The 23,083-nt window shown below is 57.1% G+C and overlaps 4 protein-coding genes and 1 pseudogene across 4 annotated transcripts; all 5 read right to left on the bottom strand.

Moving 5' to 3' along the window:
• Positions 1-1,794: 1,794 nt before the first annotated feature.
• LOC104019463 (inositol 1,4,5-trisphosphate receptor-interacting protein-like 1) lies at positions 1,795-3,339 on the bottom strand. Its single transcript, XM_009472722.2, has one exon. It carries the CDS (start codon positions 3,337-3,339, stop codon positions 1,795-1,797), a length of 1,545 nt encoding a protein of 514 aa, XP_009470997.2.
• Positions 3,340-7,838: 4,499 nt separating this feature from the next.
• Positions 7,839-8,814, bottom strand: LOC148056919 (inositol 1,4,5-trisphosphate receptor-interacting protein-like 1; annotated as a pseudogene).
• Positions 8,815-11,838: 3,024 nt separating this feature from the next.
• On the bottom strand, positions 11,839-13,383 carry LOC148056918 (inositol 1,4,5-trisphosphate receptor-interacting protein-like 1). Its single transcript, XM_087747064.1, has one exon. It carries the CDS (start codon positions 13,381-13,383, stop codon positions 11,839-11,841), a length of 1,545 nt encoding a protein of 514 aa, XP_087603190.1.
• A 2,327-nt stretch (positions 13,384-15,710) lies between these two features.
• LOC148056917 (inositol 1,4,5-trisphosphate receptor-interacting protein-like 1) lies at positions 15,711-17,255 on the bottom strand. The gene has a single exon (XM_087747063.1). It carries the CDS (start codon positions 17,253-17,255, stop codon positions 15,711-15,713), a length of 1,545 nt encoding a protein of 514 aa, XP_087603189.1.
• Positions 17,256-21,210: 3,955 nt separating this feature from the next.
• LOC148056916 (inositol 1,4,5-trisphosphate receptor-interacting protein-like 1) lies at positions 21,211-22,407 on the bottom strand. The gene has a single exon (XM_087747096.1). It carries the CDS (start codon positions 22,198-22,200, stop codon positions 21,211-21,213), a length of 990 nt encoding a protein of 329 aa, XP_087603222.1. The 5' UTR covers positions 22,201-22,407.
• Positions 22,408-23,083: the final 676 nt, after the last annotated feature.

The raw sequence follows: 23,083 nt of genomic DNA, 5'->3' as shown, positions 1-23,083 counted from the left end.
TGCCCCAGGCGCTCCCGTGAGCGGCTGGGCCCTCGATGCAGGGTGACAACCCACCCTGCCAGGGGCCCACATTTCTGCCCCAGCCCTCGTCCAGCCCAGCCTCCCCCGGCGTCTTAAATCATAGAATCACAGCATCATAGACGTTGGAAAAGACCTTTAAGATCGACTCCAACCGTTAATCCACTGCCAAGCCCACCACTAAACATGGCCCTAGGCGCCACGTCTACACATCTTATAAATACCTCCAGGCATGGTGCCTCAACCACTTCCCTGGGCAGCCTCTTCCAACACTTGATAACCCTTTGGGGGAAGAAATTTTTCCTAATATCCAATCTAAACCTCCCCTGGCGCAACTTGAGGCCATTTCCTCTCCTCCCATCGCTTGTTCCCTGGGAAAAAGAGACCGACCCCCACCTCGCTACAACCTCCTTTCAGGTAGCTGTAGAGAGCAATAAGGTCTCCCCTCAGCCCCCTCTTCTCCCGGCTAAACAACCCCAGCTCCCTCAGCCGCTCCTCATAACACCGGTACACCCTTCACCAGCTTCGTTGCCCTTCTTTGGACGCGCTCCAGCACCTCAATGTCCTTCTGTAGTGAGGGGCCCAAACCTGAACACGCTATTTGAGGTGCGGCCACATCAGTGCCGAGTACCGGGGCACGATCCCTGCCCTAGTCCTGCTGGCCACACTATTTCTGATACAAGCCAGGATGCTCTTGGCCTTCTTGGCCACCTGGGCACACTGCCACCTGTCGACCAACACCCCCACGGCCTTTCCCGCCAGGCAGCTCTCCAGCCACTCTTCCCCAAGCCTGTAGCCTTGCATGGGGTTGTTGTGACCCAAGTGCAGGACCCAGCACTGAGCCTTGTTGAACCTCATACAGCTGGCCTCGGCCCATCGATCCCGCCTGGCCAGATCCCTCTGCAGAGCCTTCCTACCCTCCAGCAGATCAACACTCCCGCCCAACTTGGTGTCGTCTCCAAATTTACTCAGGGTGCGCTCGATCCCCTCGTCCAGATCATTGAGAAAGAGATTAAACAGAACTGGCCCCAATACTGGCCCTGTGCCTGAAGAACCGCACCTCTGCCACAGCACAGCTCTCTGGCCACGTTCTGCTGCTGGTAACACTGGCCCCTGCCTACTCGAGGCTCAGGAAGGTGTCCGAGTCATCTTGCTGCAGACCAAAGACCATCTCAATCAAGAGGGTACTATCGGAAGCGTTTGTCAGCCGGAGCCTGCGGGAGCTTGCCTTTGTCACAAGCCTCCTTGCAACGGCCTCTTCAGCTGCATCAGGTCTGACTGCCCAGACTGTGCTTTTGCTGTGGAGGAAAGGTGCGGCAGCGATTCCCACTGCTGATTGACCAGTGTCTTCTCTGTATCCTGTGTGCTCAGTTCTGTGGCACCAGCTCCCCGGGGGGTGTCTAGGCTGGGTAGGTTCTCCACCCGGACTCCAGTGAACACACAGAGGCACATCAGCAGTGCCTCTCGCTTGGCCCCTGCCCAGCCGGAGCTGCCAGCCAGAGTTTCTGGGCCCAGGCAAAATCCCGATCCTGGCCACCCAATGTGAGCAAAAGCAAGGTGAAACTAATCTTTGTTGCCACTGCAGCTGTCAGCGGCTGCTGGGGAGAGCATCGAGAGGAGAACGCTGCTACCGCTCTTGGCAGAGGGCTGCTGCGCAGGGTTTGCCCTTTCCTCTCTGTGTCACGCATTCTGCCCTTGTGTTCCCTGCAGTGTGACATGGTTGTCTGTCATCAGCTGTGAGACCCAGAAACACAGCTCTCTGCATGAAGACCTCTTTCAGCGGCCGTAGATCAGCAGTGTTGTGAGCCGATCTCGCAGGAACATGAACTCATGCAGTGCCTCAGCTTGAGTGGCCGGATCCTGGACTAGGTGCTGGAAGAGGTTGAGTGGCTCAGCTGCTTGGAAGGCTGGGGGCAAGACGATCTCCTCAGGCACCCTCTCGTTGCCAAAGAAGAAGTGGTCGAGGCGTTTCTCCTCCAGGCAGCAGCGCATGTATCGCATGATATCCTGCAGCCGCAGCAGGAAATGCCTCCTGCGCCAGCCTGACAGGGGTAGCGTGGTCAGGAGGTGCATCACAACTGTCTTCAAGGTATAGGTGGAAAAGCCTGTGCCCACCAGGATGCGGGCACAGAGCTGCAGGCATTTGAGGTGGAAGCTGTCCTGTGGGACCTGCCTCGCCATATGCCTCAAGAACTTCTCCTCTGCCACAGCGTAGCTCTCCGACCACATGGTGCTTGGGGTGAAGATGGCCTCTGTAGTCTGGCTGCTCAGGAAGATGTCTGAGTCGCCTTGCTGCACCCCAAACATCATCTCAATTAAGAGACTTCTTTTGCCGTCTTTTGTCACCTGGAATTTGCAGGAGCGGCTGGAGGGCAGCACCCTTAGACGGTGGTTGGACGACTCAGGCAAAACCACCCAGGCAGCTTTCACCAGCTCCTGGAACCAGAGGGCAGTTTTCTCCACATCTAGGTAGGAGCCCGTGCAGAGGGTGCGTAGGAGGCTGGGGTCCTGATTCCTCCTCAGGTCCTGCTCGGGGTGGTGGAGGAAGCACAGCATCTCTCCTGCCAGCTGCTCCCTTGTGCAGGTGCACACCAGCTCCACGTCGATGCAGAAGATTCTCGACGGTATCTCCCCCACATTACGCAATTCCAGGTGGAAGGCGTGCCCACGGGGAGGCCGCAGGGGCATGAGCAGAGGGTAGATGATGCCTTCCTCATCGGGACTCCAGCCTTCGAAGGCGCTGCCCACCCCGATGGCTGGTTGCAGCACTGGGAAGAAACTATTTGACAAGAGCACTTGGAGGACATTGATGATCTTGTCAACCAAGTCCTTCACCATCTGGCACTCTGTGGCCAGGTTCTGAACTGGCCACTGTATGTGCTCCTCAAAAAAACTTCCCACGTCATTTGCATCATCGTCTTCTTCCTCTTCTTCCTCTTCCTCCTCCACCTGCTCCCTGTCGCTGCTGGAGCTCTCCTCGTCACTGTTGTCCACCTCACGGATTCTTTTCCTCCACCGCCAGCAGAGCCCCAAGAGCAGGACCAGGACTCCAGCAACGGCCCAGAACTGCCACTGCTGCAAGGCAGCAAAGAGCAGGGCTCCCCAGGAAAAGCCGCTCTGCTCCTGGGCCCTCGGCTCCTGCCTCCTCTGCTCCTGGCTCCTCTGCTCCAGCTCTTGCAGCAGCCGAGCCATCTCCTGGCTCAGCTGCTCCGCACGCTGCTGCATGCGCTCACGTGTGGCCTCATCCAGCTCATCACCGACCATCAGCACGTTCAGAAAGACGCTTTGCACAAGCCAGATGAGGAATTTTGTGGCAGCCATGGCCTGCAGGAAGAGGAAGAGAAGGGGTTCAGTGGGGCTGCAAGGGAGGGAGCTGGCGGCAGGGGGAGCAGGGACGGGAGCCGCAGGGAGCTGGCGGCACCTAGGAGAGGGTACGAGGCAGCTGGGAGGCAGCAAGGCCTGTGCCCAGCCCCGCTGGCGGTAGCGGCACCGTGCCCTGCCCCAGGCGCTCCCGTGAGCGGCTGGGCCCTTGATGCAGGGTGACAACCCACCCTGCCAGGGGCCCACGTTTCTGCCCCAGCCCTGGTCCAGCCCAGCCTCCCCCGGCGTGTGAACTCACCGCTGGCCCAGGCTGTACTGGGGCAGCGCTGCCTGCTGTGCCCCCTGATAACCTCCCCCATTGTGACTCATCACAGGCGCCAGAGCGCATCACAGGCACGTGCGCCGTGCGACCCTGCCCTTCGGCCCCACCCCGGCTCAGCGACTCACAGCTGTCCTGGTGTACTGGCTAAAGCTGAGCTAGAGTTAATTTTCTTCACAGGAGCTTGCGTGGTGCTTTAGTTTGGATTTATCATCATCTGCCTGCCAGTGGCAATCTCATCATCATAGCATACCCTGAGTTGGAAGCGACCCACGAGGATCATCGAGTCCAACCCCTGGCTCCACACTGGCCAACCTTGAAGTTAAATCATAGAATCACAGAACCATAGACGTTAGAAAAGACCTTTAAGATCATTGAGTCCAACCCTTAACCTAACACTGCCAAGCCCACCACTAAACATGGCCCTAGGCGCCACGTCTACACATCTTATAAATACCTCCAGGCATGGTGCCTCAACCACTTCCCTGGGCAGCCTCTTCCAACACTTGATAACCCTTTGGGGGAAGAAATTTTTCCTAATATCCAATCTAAACCTCCCCTGGCGCAACTTGAGGCCATTTCCTCTCCTCCCATCGCTTGTTCCCTGGGAAAAGAGACCGACCCCCACCTCGCTACAACCTCCTTTCAGGTAGCTGTAGAGAGCAATAAGGTCTCCCCTCAGCCCCCTCTTCTCCCGGCTAAAGAACCCCAGCTCCCTCAGCCGCTCCTCATAACACCGGTACACCCTTCACCAGCTTCGTTGCCCTTCTTTGGATGCGCTCCAGCACCTCAATGTCCTTCTGTAGTGAGGGGCCCAAAATTGAACACAGTACTCGAGGTGCGGCCTCACCAATGCCAAGTACAGGGGCAGTATCACCTCCCTGGTCCTGCTGGCCACGCTATTTCTGATACAAGCCAGGATGCTCTTGGCCTTCTTGGCCACCTGGGCACACTGCCACCTGTCGACCAACACCCCCACGGCCTTTCCCGCCAGGCAGCTCTCCAGCCACTCTTCCCCAAGCCTGTAGCCTTGCATGGGGTTGTTGTGACCCAAGTGCAGGACCCAGCACTGAGCCTTGTTGAACCTCATACAGCTGGCCTCGGCCCATCGATCCCGCCTGGCCAGATCCCTCTGCAGAGCCTTCCTACCCTCCAGCAGATCAACACTCCCGCCCAACTTGGTGTCGTCTCCAAATTTACTCAGGGTGCGCTCGATCCCCTCGTCCAGATCATTGAGAAAGAGATTAAACAGAACTGGCCCCAATACTGAGCCCTGGGGAACACCACTTGTGACCGGCCGCCCACTAGGTTTAACTCCATTCAGCACCACTCTCTCTCCTATATCTAAGAGCGTTGTCCAATTGCTTCTTGAAGACCAACAGGCTTGGGGCCATGACCGTTTCCTGGGGGGAGCTTGCTGCACTGCTTGACCACCCTCTCACTGAACAACTTTTTCCTAATATCCGATCTGAACTTCCCTTGATGCAGCTTTAAGCCAGTCCTTTGCATCCTAGCGCCGGACATCAGAGAGAAGAGATCAGCACCTCCCTCTCCGCTGCCCGTCCTGAGGAAGCTGTAGACAGCAATCCAGGTCACCCCTCAGTTTCCTCTCCTCTACGCTGAACAAACCCAGTGTCCTCAGCCGCGCCTCATAACGACATGCCCGCTAGTCCTTTCACCATCTTTCTCGCCCTCCTTTGGACACATTCTCATATTTTTATATCCTTCCTACGCTGTGGTGCCTCAAACTGCACAGAGTACTCGAGGTGAGGCCGCACCAGCAGTGAGTATAGTGGGTCAATCCCTTCTTTCAACGGGCTAGCTATACTGTGCCTAATGCACCCCAGGAGATGGCTGGCCCTTTTGGCCGCCAAGGCACGTTGTTGACTCCTGTTGAGCTTACCATCAGCCCAAATCCCCAGATCCCTTTCCAAAGCCCATACCCTTTGGTCTGCCGCCTAAGTTCCCAAAGGACATTCCTGGTCAGCCAAGCCAGCCTTCTGCCCCTCTTGCTTGACTTGTGACACATTGGAATTGCCCGCTCCTGTGCTCTTAAGAAACGGCTCTTAAAAAGTGACCACCATTTATGGACACCAGTACCCTCGAAAGCGGCTTCCCGCGGGACCTTACTAACTAGTTCCTTGAGCAGCCTAAAGTCTGCCCTCCCAGAATCCAGGGTAGTAGCTCTGTGGACAGCTTTTCCCATACCACCAAAGATCTTAAGCTCAGACATTTCTTGATCACTATGCCCAAGACAGCCACCGGTCATCACTTTGCCCACGACACCGTCTCTATGCACAAAGAACAGGTCTAGGAGGGCATCTTTCCTAGTTGGCTCCCTTAGGACCCCTCTCAAAAAGTTCTCTTCAACGCGGGCTTCAGGAATTTCCTGGGCCTGTTCATGTCTGCTCCATGACAGTCCCAGTTAGCAGCTGGGAAGTTGAACTCGCCCAGGAGGATGACACAGGGCGACTGATCTAGAGATCTCCCTTGATTCCTTATAGAATACTACATCAGTGTCATCATCCTGGCTGCGTGATCCATAGTAGGCTCCTGCAAGAACTTCTGCGTTATTGGCTTTTCCCCTAATCTTTACGCAGAGGCTCTCAACCACATCGTCCTCAGCTGCAAGCGCTGTACAGTCCAAGCCCTCCTTTGCATACAGCACTACCCCTCCGCCTCGCCTGCCCCACCTCTCTCTCCGGAACAGCCTATAACCGTCCATGCCAGCACTCCAGCCACAGGACTCTTCCCAACAGGTCTCACTTATGCCAACGATGCCAGAGCTCTGGGACTGAGCCAAGGCCTCTAGTTCCTCCTGTCTATTCCTCACAGCACGTGCATTACCGTACAAATATTTCAAATGCGCTCCGGCGTCCTCAGTACGTCGTGGAGCAGAGTGAAAGCTCTCGCTAGCGCGCCGTCCCTCAAACGTTGCCATGCCGTCCCATAGCTTACCACTAGTAAGCCCGATTTTATCCCTTGCCCCCTTCAAACCTAGTTTCAAGCCCTTTCCATCAGCCCCACTAACTGGTGAGCAAAAATACTTTTCTCCCATTGAGAATGGTGCCTCTCGTCAGACCCCAGCAGGCCTGGTGTTGCATAGACCATCCCATGATTGGAAAACCCCAAATTCTGCCAGTGACGCTAGCTTTGGAGCCAGGTATTGATACGCTGCGGCTGCCTGTTTCTTTCAATGTCATTCCCTACAACTGGGAGGACAGAGGAGAATACTACCTGTGCTCCTGATCCCTTTACCAATCTCCCCGAGGCCTTGAAGTCTCTTTTGACCGCCCTTGGGCTTCTCGTCGCGACTTTGTGGGTACCCACGTGACAAAGCAAGAGCTGGTAATAATCTGAGGGCCATACAAGGTTAGGGAGTTTCCTGGTAGCGCCTTCAACCTGAGCCCCAGCGAGGCAGAACCCTTCCTGGAAAGGCAGGTCTGGTCGGCAGACCAGGGGAGTAGTGAATGAATTCTTTATGTTGCTTTGCCTGGGCGTGTAGCTCTTGCTTCACCTGCCAACCTGTCCTCTCTCAACCCACAACCTTTCCCACTTTTACCCTGCGGATTCTCTCTGCCATCCCACTGGGGGCAAGTGAATGAGCAGCTGTGTGATGTCAAGCTGCCTGCTGGGATTAACCCACAACACCTGGGAAGCCAAAGCTCAGTGAAATCACTGGAACCAGAGCCCACTGCACCAGCTCTTCTGCAAAATGCTCCCCGACTCTGTGGCAGCTGAGCTGTCAGCACCCTCTGCCTGCGTTCCCCAACAAAGCAATGCACTGGCGCTCCCAGACGCAGTGTTTGTGTGTTAACCGAGTGATTTATTGACATCTGTGCCCAGGGTAAATCTGCCAGAGGGATTGGACTCTCTCAAAGAGGGCAGGCAGTCGCTGTCCAGGTAGTGACGGGAGTCTCTGTTGCCAGGCTCCTTGTACCGGCCCCTTCAGCTGCATGGGGTCCCACTCCCCAGAGCGTGCTTTTGCTGTGGAGGAAAGGTGCGGCAGCAATTCCCAGTGCCGGTTGAGCAGCGTGTTCCCCATGTGCGGCATCTTCAGTTCTGCGGCACCAGCTCCCTGGGGAGCGTCTTCAGGCCTGGCCCTGTGCCTGAAGAACCGCACCTCTGCCACAGCACAGCTCTCTGGCCACGTCCTGCTGCTGGTAACACTGGCCTCTGCCTACTCGAGGCTCAGGAAGGTGTCCAAGTCATCTTGCTGCAGACCAAAGACCATCTCAATCAAGAGGGTACTATCGGAAGCGTTTGTCAGCCGGAGCTTGCAGGAGCGCCTGGAGGGCAGCACTGTTAGACGGCAGTGTCTCCACTGAGGCAGAACCACCCAGGCCGCTTTTACCAGGTTTTATCTGGAACCAGCGGGTGGTTTTCTTCATGTCCAGGTAGGGGCCGGTGCAGAGGGTGCCTAGGAGGCTGGGACCCTGATTTCTCCTCAGCTCCTCCTTGGGGTGGTGGAGGAAGCACAGCATGTCCCCCACCAGCCGCTGCCTCATGCAGATGCACTTCAGCTCTACGCGGAGGCTGCAGTTCCTTGCCGGCATCTCCTCCGCGGTGCTCAGCTCCAGGTGGAAGGTGTGTCCACGGAAGGGCTTCAGAGGCACAAGCAGGCAGTAGACAGCATCATCCTCACAGGAACTCCAGCCTTCTAAGGCGCTGCTCACCCTGATGGCTGGTTTCAGACGCGGCATGAAACTATTCCGGGAAAGTTTTCGGCAGATACGGAGAAGTTCATCCGCCAGCTCCTCCACCATTGTGAACGATTGTGGCAGGTCCGGGAGACGCTTGGCTGAAAGTCTGCCCACAGGCAGTGCAACACTGGGTTTTTCTTCTTGCTCCTCCTTGTCCACCTTTTTTCCGGAACTGCCCTCCTTGCTGCTGCTGCCTGGCTGACAGCTCCTTTTCCTGAGCTGCCAGCAGAGCCCCAAGAGCAGGACCAGGACTCCAGCAATGGCCCAGAACTGCCACTGCTGCAAGGCAGCAAAGAGCAGGGCTCCCCAGGAAAAGCTGCTCTGCTCCTGGGCCCTCAGCTCCTGGCTCTTCTGCTCCTGCTCCTGCAGCAGCCGAGCCATCTCCTGGCTCCGCTGCTCCGCACGCTGCTGCATGTGCTCGTGCGTGGCCTCATCCAGCTCATCACCGACCATCCAGTTGGCGGCCGGTCACGAGTGGTGTTCCCCAGGGCTCAGTACTGGGGCAGGTCCTGTTCAACATCTTCATTGATGATCTGGACGAGGGGATTGAGTGCACCCTCAGTAAGTTTGCAGATGACACCAAGTTGGGTGGAAGTGTTGATCTGCTGGAGGGTAGGAAGGCCCTGCAGAGGGACCTGGACAGGCTGGATCGTTGGGCCGGGGCCAGCTGTATGAGGTTCAACAAGGCTAAGTGCCGAGTCCTGCCCTTCGGTCACAACAACCCGATGCAAGGCTACAGGCTTGGGGAAGCGTGGCTGGAGAGCTGCCTGGCAGAAAAGGACCTGGGGGTGGTGGTTGACAGCCGCCTGAACATGAGCCAGCTGTGTGCTCAGGTGGCCAAGAGGGCCAATGGCATCCTGGCTTGCATCAGGAATAGTGTGACCAGCAGGACCAGGGAGGTGATACTGCCCCTGTACTTGGCATTGGTGAGGCCGCACCTCGAGTACTGTGTTCAGTTTTGGGCCCCTCACTACAAGAAGGACATCGAGGTGCTGGAGCGCATCCAAAGAAGGGCAACGAAGCTGGTGAAGGGTGTACCGGTGTTATGAGGAGCGGCTGAGGGAGCTGGGGTTGTTTAGCCGGGAGAAGAGGAGGCTGAGGGGAGACCTTATTGCTCTCTACAACTACCTGAAAGGAGGTTGTAGCGAGGTGAGGGGGTCGGTCTCTTCTCCCTAGTAACGAGTGATAGGACGAGAGGAAACGGCCTCAAGCTGCACCAGGGGAGGTTTAGGTTAGACATTAGGAAAAACTTCTTCACCGAAAGGGTGGTCAAGCATTGGAAGAGGCTGCCCAGGGAAGTGGTTGAGTCTCCATCCCTGGAGGTATTTAAAGAACGGATAGATGTGGTGCTCGAGGACGTGGTATAGATGGACTTGGCAGTGTTAGCTTAACGGTTGGACTCGATGATCTTAAGGGTCTTTTCCAACCTTGACGATTCTATGATTCTATGGTTCTATGATTCTATGATGCTTAGCACAAAGCCGATGAGGGATATTGTGGTAGCCATGGCCTGCAGGAGGAGGGAGAGAAGGGGTTCAGTGGGGCTGCAAGGGAGGGAGCTGGCGGCAGGGGACACAGGGATGGGAGCCGCAAGGAGCTGGCGGCACCTAGGAGAGGGTGCGAGGCAGCTGGGAGGCAGCAAGGCCTGCGCCCAGCCCCGGCGGCGGTGGCGGCACCGTGCCCTGCCCCAGGCGCTCCCGTGAGCGGCTGGGCCCTCGATGCAGGGTGACAACCCACCCTGCCAGGGGCCCACATTTCTGCCCCAGCCCTCGTCCAGCCCAGCCTCCCCCGGCGTCTTAAATCATAGAATCACAGCATCATAGACGTTGGAAAAGACCTTTAAGATCGACTCCAACCGTTAATCCACTGCCAAGCCCACCACTAAACATGGCCCTAGGCGCCACGTCTACACATCTTATAAATACCTCCAGGCATGGTGCCTCAACCACTTCCCTGGGCAGCCTCTTCCAACACTTGATAACCCTTTGGGGGAAGAAATTTTTCCTAATATCCAATCTAAACCTCCCCTGGCGCAACTTGAGGCCATTTCCTCTCCTCCCATCGCTTGTTCCCTGGGAAAAAGAGACCGACCCCCACCTCGCTACAACCTCCTTTCAGGTAGCTGTAGAGAGCGATAAGGTCTCCCCTCAGCCCCCTCTTCTCCCGGCTAAACAACCCCAGCTCCCTCAGCCGCTCCTCATAACACCGGTACACCCTTCACCAGCTTCGTTGCCCTTCTTTGGACGCGCTCCAGCACCTCAATGTCCTTCTGTAGTGAGGGGCCCAAACCTGAACACGCTATTTGAGGTGCGGCCACATCAGTGCCGAGTACCGGGGCACGATCCCTGCCCTAGTCCTGCTGGCCACACTATTTCTGATACAAGCCAGGATGCTCTTGGCCTTCTTGGCCACCTGGGCACACTGCCACCTGTCGACCAACACCCCCACGGCCTTTCCCGCCAGGCAGCTCTCCAGCCACTCTTCCCCAAGCCTGTAGCCTTGCATGGGGTTGTTGTGACCCAAGTGCAGGACCCAGCACTGAGCCTTGTTGAACCTCATACAGCTGGCCTCGGCCCATCGATCCCGCCTGGCCAGATCCCTCTGCAGAGCCTTCCTACCCTCCAGCAGATCAACACTCCCGCCCAACTTGGTGTCGTCTCCAAATTTACTCAGGGTGCGCTCGATCCCCTCGTCCAGATCATTGAGAAAGAGATTAAACAGAACTGGCCCCAATACTGGCCCTGTGCCTGAAGAACCGCACCTCTGCCACAGCACAGCTCTCTGGCCACGTCCTGCTGCTGGTAACACTGGCCCCTGCCTACTCGAGGCTCAGGAAGGTGTCCGAGTCATCTTGCTGCAGACCAAAGACCATCTCAATCAAGAGGGTACTATCGGAAGCGTTTGTCAGCCGGAGCCTGCGGGAGCTTGCCTTTGTCACAAGCCTCCTTGCAACGGCCTCTTCAGCTGCATCAGGTCTGACTGCCCAGACTGTGCTTTTGCTGTGGAGGAAAGGTGCGGCAGCGATTCCCACTGCTGATTGACCAGTGTCTTCTCTGTATCCTGTGTGCTCAGTTCTGTGGCACCAGCTCCCCGGGGGGTGTCTAGGCTGGGTAGGTTCTCCACCCGGACTCCAGTGAACACACAGAGGCACATCAGCAGTGCCTCTCGCTTGGCCCCTGCCCAGCCGGAGCTGCCAGCCAGAGTTTCTGGGCCCAGGCAAAATCCCGATCCTGGCCACCCAATGTGAGCAAAAGCAAGGTGAAACTAATCTTTGTTGCCACTGCAGCTGTCAGCGGCTGCTGGGGAGAGCATCGAGAGGAGAACGCTGCTACCGCTCTTGGCAGAGGGCTGCTGCGCAGGGTTTGCCCTTTCCTCTCTGTGTCACGCATTCTGCCCTTGTGTTCCCTGCAGTGTGACATGGTTGTCTGTCATCAGCTGTGAGACCCAGAAACACAGCTCTCTGCATGAAGACCTCTTTCAGCGGCCGTAGATCAGCAGTGTTGTGAGCCGATCTCGCAGGAACATGAACTCATGCAGTGCCTCAGCTTGAGTGGCCGGATCCTGGACTAGGTGCTGGAAGAGGTTGAGTGGCTCAGCTGCTTGGAAGGCTGGGGGCAAGACGATCTCCTCAGGCACCCTCTCGTTGCCAAAGAAGAAGTGGTCGAGGCGTTTCTCCTCCAGGCAGCAGCGCATGTATCGCATGATATCCTGCAGCCGCAGCAGGAAATGCCTCCTGCGCCAGCCTGACAGGGGTAGCGTGGTCAGGAGGTGCATCACAACTGTCTTCAAGGTATAGGTGGAAAAGCCTGTGCCCACCAGGATGCGGGCACAGAGCTGCAGGCATTTGAGGTGGAAGCTGTCCTGTGGGACCTGCCTCGCCATATGCCTCAAGAACTTCTCCTCTGCCACAGCGTAGCTCTCCGACCACATGGTGCTTGGGGTGAAGATGGCCTCTGTAGTCTGGCTGCTCAGGAAGATGTCTGAGTCGCCTTGCTGCACCCCAAACATCATCTCAATTAAGAGACTTCTTTTGCCGTCTTTTGTCACCTGGAATTTGCAGGAGCGGCTGGAGGGCAGCACCCTTAGACGGTGGTTGGACGACTCAGGCAAAACCACCCAGGCAGCTTTCACCAGCTCCTGGAACCAGAGGGCAGTTTTCTCCACATCTAGGTAGGAGCCCGTGCAGAGGGTGCGTAGGAGGCTGGGGTCCTGATTCCTCCTCAGGTCCTGCTCGGGGTGGTGGAGGAAGCACAGCATCTCTCCTGCCAGCTGCTCCCTTGTGCAGGTGCACACCAGCTCCACGTCGATGCAGAAGATTCTCGACGGTATCTCCCCCACATTACGCAATTCCAGGTGGAAGGCGTGCCCACGGGGAGGCCGCAGGGGCATGAGCAGAGGGTAGATGATGCCTTCCTCATCGGGACTCCAGCCTTCGAAGGCGCTGCCCACCCCGATGGCTGGTTGCAGCACTGGGAAGAAACTATTTGACAAGAGCACTTGGAGGACATTGATGATCTTGTCAACCAAGTCCTTCACCATCTGGCACTCTGTGGCCAGGTTCTGAACTGGCCACTGTATGTGCTCCTCAAAAAAACTTCCCACGTCATTTGCATCATCGTCTTCTTCCTCTTCTTCCTCTTCCTCCTCCACCTGCTCCCTGTCGCTGCTGGAGCTCTCCTCGTCACTGTTGTCCACCTCACGGATTCTTTTCCTCCACCGCCAGCAGAGCCCCAAGAGCAGGACCAGGACTCCAGCAACGGCCCAGAACTGCCACTGCTGCAAGGCAGCAAAGAGCAGGGCTCCCCAGGAAAAGCCGCTCTGCTCCTGGGCCCTCGGCTCCTGCCTCCTCTGCTCCTGGCTCCTCTGCTCCAGCTCTTGCAGCAGCCGAGCCATCTCCTGGCTCAGCTGCTCCGCACGCTGCTGCATGCGCTCACGTGTGGCCTCATCCAGCTCATCACCGACCATCAGCACGTTCAGAAAGACGCTTTGCACAAGCCAGATGAGGAATTTTGTGGCAGCCATGGCCTGCAGGAAGAGGAAGAGAAGGGGTTCAGTGGGGCTGCAAGGGAGGGAGCTGGCGGCAGGGGGAGCAGGGACGGGAGCCGCAGGGAGCTGGCGGCACCTAGGAGAGGGTACGAGGCAGCTGGGAGGCAGCAAGGCCTGTGCCCAGCCCCGCTGGCGGTAGCGGCACCGTGCCCTGCCCCAGGCGCTCCCGTGAGCGGCTGGGCCCTTGATGCAGGGTGACAACCCACCCTGCCAGGGGCCCACGTTTCTGCCCCAGCCCTGGTCCAGCCCAGCCTCCCCCGGCGTGTGAACTCACCGCTGGCCCAGGCTGTACTGGGGCAGCGCTGCCTGCTGGCCCCCCTGATAACCTCCCCCATTGTGACTCATCACAGGCGCCAGAGCGCATCACAGGCACGTGCGCCGTGCGACCCTGCCCTTCGGCCCCACCCCGGCTCAGCGACTCACAGCTGTCCTGGTGTACTGGCTAAAGCTGAGCTAGAGTTAATTTTCTTCACAGGAGCTTGCGTGGTGCTTTAGTTTGGATTTATCATCATCTGCCTGCCAGTGGCAATCTCATCATCATAGCATACCCTGAGTTGGAAGCGACCCACGAGGATCATCGAGTCCAACCCCTGGCTCCACACTGGCCAACCTTGAAGTTAAATCATAGAATCACAGAACCATAGACGTTAGAAAAGACCTTTAAGATCATTGAGTCCAACCCTTAACCTAACACTGCCAAGCCCACCACTAAACATGGCCCTAGGCGCCACGTCTACACATCTTATAAATACCTCCAGGCATGGTGCCTCAACCACTTCCCTGGGCAGCCTCTTCCAACACTTGATAACCCTTTGGGGGAAGAAATTTTTCCTAATATCCAATCTAAACCTCCCCTGGCGCAACTTGAGGCCATTTCCTCTCCTCCCATCGCTTGTTCCCTGGGAAAAGAGACCGACCCCCACCTCGCTACAACCTCCTTTCAGGTAGCTGTAGAGAGCAATAAGGTCTCCCCTCAGCCCCCTCTTCTCCCGGCTAAAGAACCCCAGCTCCCTCAGCCGCTCCTCATAACACCGGTACACCCTTCACCAGCTTCGTTGCCCTTCTTTGGATGCGCTCCAGCACCTCAATGTCCTTCTGTAGTGAGGGGCCCAAAATTGAACACAGTACTCGAGGTGCGGCCTCACCAATGCCAAGTACAGGGGCAGTATCACCTCCCTGGTCCTGCTGGCCACGCTATTTCTGATACAAGCCAGGATGCTCTTGGCCTTCTTGGCCACCTGGGCACACTGCCACCTGTCGACCAACACCCCCACGGCCTTTCCCGCCAGGCAGCTCTCCAGCCACTCTTCCCCAAGCCTGTAGCCTTGCATGGGGTTGTTGTGACCCAAGTGCAGGACCCAGCACTGAGCCTTGTTGAACCTCATACAGCTGGCCTCGGCCCATCGATCCCGCCTGGCCAGATCCCTCTGCAGAGCCTTCCTACCCTCCAGCAGATCAACACTCCCGCCCAACTTGGTGTCGTCTCCAAATTTACTCAGGGTGCGCTCGATCCCCTCGTCCAGATCATTGAGAAAGAGATTAAACAGAACTGGCCCCAATACTGGCCCTGTGCCTGAAGAACCGCACCTCTGCCACAGCACAGCTCTCTGGCCACGTTCTGCTGCTGGTAACACTGGCCCCTGCCTACTCGAGGCTCAGGAAGGTGTCCGAGTCATCTTGCTGCAGACCAAAGACCATCTCAATCAAGAGGGTACTATCGGAAGCGTTTGTCAGCCGGAGCCTGCGGGAGCTTGCCTTTGTCACAAGCCTCCTTGCAACGGCCTCTTCAGCTGCATCAGGTCTGACTGCCCAGACTGTGCTTTTGCTGTGGAGGAAAGGTGCGGCAGCGATTCCCACTGCTGATTGACCAGTGTCTTCTCTGTATCCTGTGTGCTCAGTTCTGTGGCACCAGCTCCCCGGGGGGTGTCTAGGCTGGGTAGGTTCTCCACCCGGACTCCAGTGAACACACAGAGGCACATCAGCAGTGCCTCTCGCTTGGCCCCTGCCCAGCCGGAGCTGCCAGCCAGAGTTTCTGGGCCCAGGCAAAATCCCGATCCTGGCCACCCAATGTGAGCAAAAGCAAGGTGAAACTAATCTTTGTTGCCACTGCAGCTGTCAGCGGCTGCTGGGGAGAGCATCGAGAGGAGAACGCTGCTACCGCTCTTGGCAGAGGGCTGCTGCGCAGGGTTTGCCCTTTCCTCTCTGTGTCACGCATTCTGCCCTTGTGTTCCCTGCAGTGTGACATGGTTGTCTGTCATCAGCTGTGAGACCCAGAAACACAGCTCTCTGCATGAAGACCTCTTTCAGCGGCCGTAGATCAGCAGTGTTGTGAGCCGATCTCGCAGGAACATGAACTCATGCAGTGCCTCAGCTTGAGTGGCCGGATCCTGGACTAGGTGCTGGAAGAGGTTGAGTGGCTCAGCTGCTTGGAAGGCTGGGGGCAAGACGATCTCCTCAGGCACCCTCTCGTTGCCAAAGAAGAAGTGGTCGAGGCGTTTCTCCTCCAGGCAGCAGCGCATGTATCGCATGATATCCTGCAGCCGCAGCAGGAAATGCCTCCTGCGCCAGCCTGACAGGGGTAGCGTGGTCAGGAGGTGCATCACAACTGTCTTCAAGGTATAGGTGGAAAAGCCTGTGCCCACCAGGATGCGGGCACAGAGCTGCAGGCATTTGAGGTGGAAGCTGTCCTGTGGGACCTGCCTCGCCATATGCCTCAAGAACTTCTCCTCTGCCACAGCGTAGCTCTCCGACCACATGGTGCTTGGGGTGAAGATGGCCTCTGTAGTCTGGCTGCTCAGGAAGATGTCTGAGTCGCCTTGCTGCACCCCAAACATCATCTCAATTAAGAGACTTCTTTTGCCGTCTTTTGTCACCTGGAATTTGCAGGAGCGGCTGGAGGGCAGCACCCTTAGACGGTGGTTGGACGACTCAGGCAAAACCACCCAGGCAGCTTTCACCAGCTCCTGGAACCAGAGGGCAGTTTTCTCCACATCTAGGTAGGAGCCCGTGCAGAGGGTGCGTAGGAGGCTGGGGTCCTGATTCCTCCTCAGGTCCTGCTCGGGGTGGTGGAGGAAGCACAGCATCTCTCCTGCCAGCTGCTCCCTTGTGCAGGTGCACACCAGCTCCACGTCGATGCAGAAGATTCTCGACGGTATCTCCCCCACATTACGCAATTCCAGGTGGAAGGCGTGCCCACGGGGAGGCCGCAGGGGCATGAGCAGAGGGTAGATGATGCCTTCCTCATCGGGACTCCAGCCTTCGAAGGCGCTGCCCACCCCGATGGCTGGTTGCAGCACTGGGAAGAAACTATTTGACAAGAGCACTTGGAGGACATTGATGATCTTGTCAACCAAGTCCTTCACCATCTGGCACTCTGTGGCCAGGTTCTGAACTGGCCACTGTATGTGCTCCTCAAAAAAACTTCCCACGTCATTTGCATCATCGTCTTCTTCCTCTTCTTCCTCTTCCTCCTCCACCTGCTCCCTGTCGCTGCTGGAGCTCTCCTCGTCACTGTTGTCCACCTCACGGATTCTTTTCCTCCACCGCCAGCAGAGCCCCAAGAGCAGGACCAGGACTCCAGCAACGGCCCAGAACTGCCACTGCTGCAAGGCAGCAAAGAGCAGGGCTCCCCAGGAAAAGCCGCTCTGCTCCTGGGCCCTCGGCTCCTGCCTCCTCTGCTCCTGGCTCCTCTGCTCCAGCTCTTGCAGCAGCCGAGCCATCTCCTGGCTCAGCTGCTCCGCACGCTGCTGCATGCGCTCACGTGTGGCCTCATCCAGCTCATCACCGACCATCAGCACGTTCAGAAAGACGCTTTGCACAAGCCAGATGAGGAATTTTGTGGCAGCCATGGCCTGCAGGAAGAGGAAGAGAAGGGGTTCAGTGGGGCTGCAAGGGAGGGAGCTGGCGGCAGGGGGAGCAGGGACGGGAGCCGCAGGGAGCTGGCGGCACCTAGGAGAGGGTACGAGGCAGCTGGGAGGCAGCAAGGCCTGTGCCCAGCCCCGCTGGCGGTAGCGGCACCGTGCCCTGCCCCAGGCGCTCCCGTGAGCGGCTGGGCCCTTGATGCAGGGTGACAACCCACCCTGCCAGGGGCCCACGTTTCTGCCCCAGCCCTGGTCCAGCCCAGCCTCCCCCGGCGTGTGAACTCACCGCTGGCCCAGGCTGTACTGGGGCAGCGCTGCCTGCTGGCCCCCCTGATAACCTCCCCCATTGTGACTCATCACAGGCGCCAGAGCGCATCACAGGCACGTGCGCCGTGCGACCCTGCCCTTCGGCCCCACCCCGGCTCAGCGACTCACAGCTGTCCTGGTGTACTGGCTAAAGCTGAGCTAGAGTTAATTTTCTTCACAGGAGCTTGCGTGGTGCTTTAGTTTGGATTTATCATCATCTGCCTGCCAGTGGCAATCTCATCATCATAGCATACCCTGAGTTGGAAGCGACCCACGAGGATCATCGAGTCCAACCCCTGGCTCCACACTGGCCAACCTTGAAGTTAAATCATAGAATCACAGAACCATAGACGTTAGAAAAGACCTTTAAGATCATTGAGTCCAACCCTTAACCTAACACTGCCAAGCCCACCACTAAACATGGCCCTAGGCGCCACGTCTACACATCTTATAAATACCTCCAGGCATGGTGCCTCAACCACTTCCCTGGGCAGCCTCTTCCAACACTTGATAACCCTTTGGGGGAAGAAATTTTTCCTAATATCCAATCTAAACCTCCCCTGGCGCAACTTGAGGCCATTTCCTCTCCTCCCATCGCTTGTTCCCTGGGAAAAGAGACCGACCCCCACCTCGCTACAACCTCCTTTCAGGTAGCTGTAGAGAGCAATAAGGTCTCCCCTCAGCCCCCTCTTCTCCCGGCTAAACAACCCCAGCTCCCTCAGCCGCTCCTCATAACACCGGTACACCCTTCACCAGCTTCGTTGCCCTTCTTTGGATGCGCTCCAGCACCTCAATGTCCTTCTGTAGTGAGGGGCCCAAAATTGAACACAGTACTCGAGGTGCGGCCTCACCAATGCCAAGTACAGGGGCAGTATCACCTCCCTGGTCCTGCTGGCCACGCTATTTCTGATACAAGCCAGGATGCTCTTGGCCTTCTTGGCCACCTGGGCACACTGCCACCTGTCGACCAACACCCCCACGGCCTTTCCCGCCAGGCAGCTCTCCAGCCACTCTTCCCCAAGCCTGTAGCCTTGCATGGGGTTGTTGTGACCCAAGTGCAGGACCCAGCACTGAGCCTTGTTGAACCTCATACAGCTGGCCTCGGCCCATCGATCCCGCCTGGCCAGATCCCTCTGCAGAGCCTTCCTACCCTCCAGCAGATCAACACTCCCGCCCAACTTGGTGTCGTCTCCAAATTTACTCAGGGTGCGCTCGATCCCCTCGTCCAGATCATTGAGAAAGAGATTAAACAGAACTGGCCCCAATACTGAGCCCTGGGGAACACCACTTGTGACCGGCTGCCCACTAGGTTTAACTCCATTCAGCACCACTCTCTCTCCTATATCTAAGAGCGTTGTCCAATTGCTTCTTGAAGACCAACAGGCTTGGGGCCATGACCGTTTCCTGGGGGGAGCTTGCTGCACTGCTTGACCACCCTCTCACTGAACAACTTTTTCCTAATATCCGATCTGAACTTCCCTTGATGCAGCTTTAAGCCAGTCCTTTGCATCCTAGCGCCGGACATCAGAGAGAAGAGATCAGCACCTCCCTCTCCGCTGCCCGTCCTGAGGAAGCTGTAGACAGCAATCCAGGTCACCCCTCAGTTTCCTCTCCTCTACGCTGAACAAACCCAGTGTCCTCAGCCGCGCCTCATAACGACATGCCCGCTAGTCCTTTCACCATCTTTCTCGCCCTCCTTTGGACACATTCTCATATTTTTATATCCTTCCTACGCTGTGGTGCCTCAAACTGCACAGAGTACTCGAGGTGAGGCCGCACCAGCAGTGAGTATAGTGGGTCAATCCCTTCTTTCAACGGGCTAGCTATACTGTGCCTAATGCACCCCAGGAGATGGCTGGCCCTTTTGGCCGCCAAGGCACGTTGTTGACTCCTGTTGAGCTTACCATCAGCCCAAATCCCCAGATCCCTTTCCAAAGCCCATACCCTTTGGTCTGCCGCCTAAGTTCCCAAAGGACATTCCTGGTCAGCCAAGCCAGCCTTCTGCCCCTCTTGCTTGACTTGTGACACGTTGGAATTGCCCGCTCCTGTGCTCTTAAGAAACGGCTCTTAAAAAGTGACCACCGTTTATGGACACCAGTACCCTCGAAAGCGGCTTCCCGCGGGACCTTACTAACTAGTTCCTTGAGCAGCCTAAAGTCTGCCCTCCCAGAATCCAGGGTAGTAGCTCTGTGGACAGCTTTTCCCATACCACCAAAGATCTTAAGCTCAGACATTTCTTGATCACTATGCCCAAGACAGCCACCGGTCATCACTTTGCCCACGACACCGTCTCTATGCACAAAGAACAGGTCTAGGAGGGCACCTTTCCTAGTTGGCTCCCTTAGGACCCCTCTCAAAAAGTTCTCTTCAACGCGGGCTTCAGGAATTTCCTGGGCCTGTTCATGTCTGCTCCATGACAGTCCCAATTAGCAGCTGGGAAGTTGAACTCGCCCAGGAGGATGACACAGGGCGACTGATCTAGAGATCTCCCTTGATTCCTTATAGAATACTACATCAGTGTCATCATCCTGGCTGCGTGATCCATAGTAGGCTCCTGCAAGAACTTCTGCGTTATTGGCTTTTCCCCTAATCTTTACGCAGAGGCTCTCAACCACATCGTCCTCAGCTGCAAGCGCTGTACAGTCCAAGCCCTCCTTTGCATACAGCACTACCCCTCCGCCTCGCCTGCCCCACCTCTCTCTCCGGAACAGCCTATAACCGTCCATGCCAGCACTCCAGCCACAGGACTCTTCCCAACAGGTCTCACTTATGCCAACGATGCCAGAGCTCTGGGACTGAGCCAAGGCCTCTAGTTCCTCCTGTCTATTCCTCACAGCACGTGCATTACCGTACAAATATTTCAAATGCGCTCCGGCGTCCTCAGTACGTCGTGGAGCAGAGTGAAAGCTCTCGCTAGCGCGCCGTCCCTCAAACGTTGCCATGCCGTCCCATAGCTTACCACTAGTAAGCCCGATTTTACCCCTTGCCCCCTTCAAACCTAGTTTCAAGCCCTTTCCATCAGCCCCGCTAACTGGTGAGCAAAAATACTTTTCTCCCATTGAGAATGGTGCCTCTCGTCAGACCCCAGCAGGCCTGGTGTTGCATAGACCATCCCATGATTGGAAAACCCCAAATTCTGCCAGTGACGCTAGCTTTGGAGCCAGGTATTGATACGCTGCGGCTGCCTGTTTCTTTCAATGTCATTCCCTACAACTGGGAGGACAGAGGAGAATACTACCTGCGCTCCTGATCCCTTTACCAATCTCCCCAAGGCCTTGAAGTCTCTTTTGACCGCCCTTGGGCTTCTCGTCGCGACTTTGTGGGTACCCACGTGACAAAGCAAGAGCTGGTAATAATCTGAGGGCCATACCGGGTTAGGAAGTTTCCTGGTAGCGCCTTCAACCTGAGCCCCAGCGAGGCAGAACCCTCCTGGAAAGGCAGGTCTGGTCAGCAGACCAGGGGAGTAGTGAATGAATTCTTTATGTTGCTTTGCCTGGGCGTGTAGCTCTTGCTTCACCTGCCAACCTGTCCTCTCTCAACCCACAACCTTTCCCACTTTTGCCCTGCGGATTCTCTCTGCCATCCCACTGGGGGCAAGTGAATGAGCAGCTGTGTGATGTCAAGCTGCCTGCTGGGATTAACCCACAACACCTGGGAAGCCAAAGCTCAGTGAAATCACTGGAACCCTTAGACGGTGGTTGGACGACTCAGGCAAAACCACCCAGGCAGCTTTCACCAGCTCCTGGAACCAGAGGGCAGTTTTCTCCACATCTAGGTAGGAGCCCGTGCAGAGGGTGCGTAGGAGGCTGGGGTCCTGATTCCTCCTCAGGTCCTGCTCGGGGTGGTGGAGGAAGCACAGCATCTCTCCTGCCAGCTGCTCCCTTGTGCAGGTGCACACCAGCTCCACGTCGATGCAGAAGATTCTCGACGGTATCTCCCCCACATTACGCAATTCCAGGTGGAAGGCGTGCCCACGGGGAGGCCGCAGGGGCATGAGCAGAGGGTAGATGATGCCTTCCTCATCGGGACTCCAGCCTTCGAAGGCGCTGCCCACCCCGATGGCTGGTTGCAGCACTGGGAAGAAACTATTTGACAAGAGCACTTGGAGGACATTGATGATCTTGTCAACCAAGTCCTTCACCATCTGGCACTCTGTGGCCAGGTTCTGAACTGGCCACTGTATGTGCTCCTCAAAAAAACTTCCCACGTCATTTGCATCATCGTCTTCTTCCTCTTCTTCCTCTTCCTCCTCCACCTGCTCCCTGTCGCTGCTGGAGCTCTCCTCGTCACTGTTGTCCACCTCACGGATTCTTTTCCTCCACCGCCAGCAGAGCCCCAAGAGCAGGACCAGGACTCCAGCAACGGCCCAGAACTGCCACTGCTGCAAGGCAGCAAAGAGCAGGGCTCCCCAGGAAAAGCCGCTCTGCTCCTGGGCCCTCGGCTCCTGCCTCCTCTGCTCCTGGCTCCTCTGCTCCAGCTCTTGCAGCAGCCGAGCCATCTCCTGGCTCAGCTGCTCCGCACGCTGCTGCATGCGCTCACGTGTGGCCTCATCCAGCTCATCACCGACCATCGGCACGTTCAGAAAGACGCTTTGCACAAGCCAGATGAGGAATTTTGTGGCAGCCATGGCCTGCAGGAAGAGGAAGAGAAGGGGTTCAGTGGGGCTGCAAGGGAGGGAGCTGGCGGCAGGGGGAGGAGGGACGGGAGCCGCAGGGAGCTGGCGGCACCTAGGAGAGGGTACGAGGCAGCTGGGAGGCAGCAAGGCCTGTGCCCAGCCCCGCTGGCGGTAGCGGCACCGTGCCCTGCCCCAGGCGCTCCCGTGAGCGGCTGGGCCCTCGATGCAGGGTGACAACCCACCCTGCCAGGGGCCCACGTTTCTGCCCCAGCCCTCGTCCAGCCCAGCCTCCCCCGGCGTGTGAACTCACCGCTGGCCCAGGCTGTACTGGGGCAGCGCTGCCTGCTGGCCCCCCTGATAACCGCCCCCATTGTGACTCGTCACAGGCGCCAGAGCGCATCACAGGCACGTGCGCCGTGCGACCCTGCCCTTCGGCCCCACCCCGGCTCAGCGACTCACAGCTGTCCTGGTGTACTGGCTAAAGCTGAGCTAGAGTTAATTTTCTTCACAGGAGCTTGCGTGGTGCTTTAGTTTGGATTTATCATCATCTGCCTGCCAGTGGCAATCTCATCATCATAGCATACCCTGAGTTGGAAGCGACCCACGAGGATCATCGAGTCCAACCCCTGGCTCCACACTGGCCAACCTTGAAGTTAAATCATAGAATCACAGAACCATAGACGTTAGAAAAGACCTTTAAGATCATTGAGTCCAACCCTTAACCTAACACTGCCAAGCCCACCACTAAACATGGCCCTAGGCGCCACGTCTACACATCTTATAAATACCTCCAGGCATGGTGCCTCAACCACTTCCCTGGGCAGCCTCTTCCAACACTTGATAACCCTTTGGGGGAAGAAATTTTTCCTAATATCCAATCTAAACCTCCCCTGGC

Source organism: Nipponia nippon, unplaced genomic scaffold, assembly GCF_047370975.1.
Source record: "Nipponia nippon isolate SJK-2023a ecotype South Korea unplaced genomic scaffold, ASM4737097v1 scaffold_11, whole genome shotgun sequence".
NCBI lineage: Eukaryota > Metazoa > Chordata > Aves > Pelecaniformes > Threskiornithidae > Nipponia > Nipponia nippon.
Note: the sequence above shows the minus strand (reverse complement) of the source record. Positions and strands in the feature narration are given on the sequence as shown.

Bases quoted from the DNA above. Each gene is read 5' to 3' on its own strand.
- LOC104019463 (XM_009472722.2), bottom strand. From the start codon at position 3,339: ATGGCTGCCACAAAATTCCTCATCTGGCTTGTGCAAAGCGTCTTTCTG.
- LOC148056918 (XM_087747064.1), bottom strand. From the start codon at position 13,383: ATGGCTGCCACAAAATTCCTCATCTGGCTTGTGCAAAGCGTCTTTCTG.
- LOC148056917 (XM_087747063.1), bottom strand. From the start codon at position 17,255: ATGGCTGCCACAAAATTCCTCATCTGGCTTGTGCAAAGCGTCTTTCTG.
- LOC148056916 (XM_087747096.1), bottom strand. From the start codon at position 22,200: ATGGCTGCCACAAAATTCCTCATCTGGCTTGTGCAAAGCGTCTTTCTG.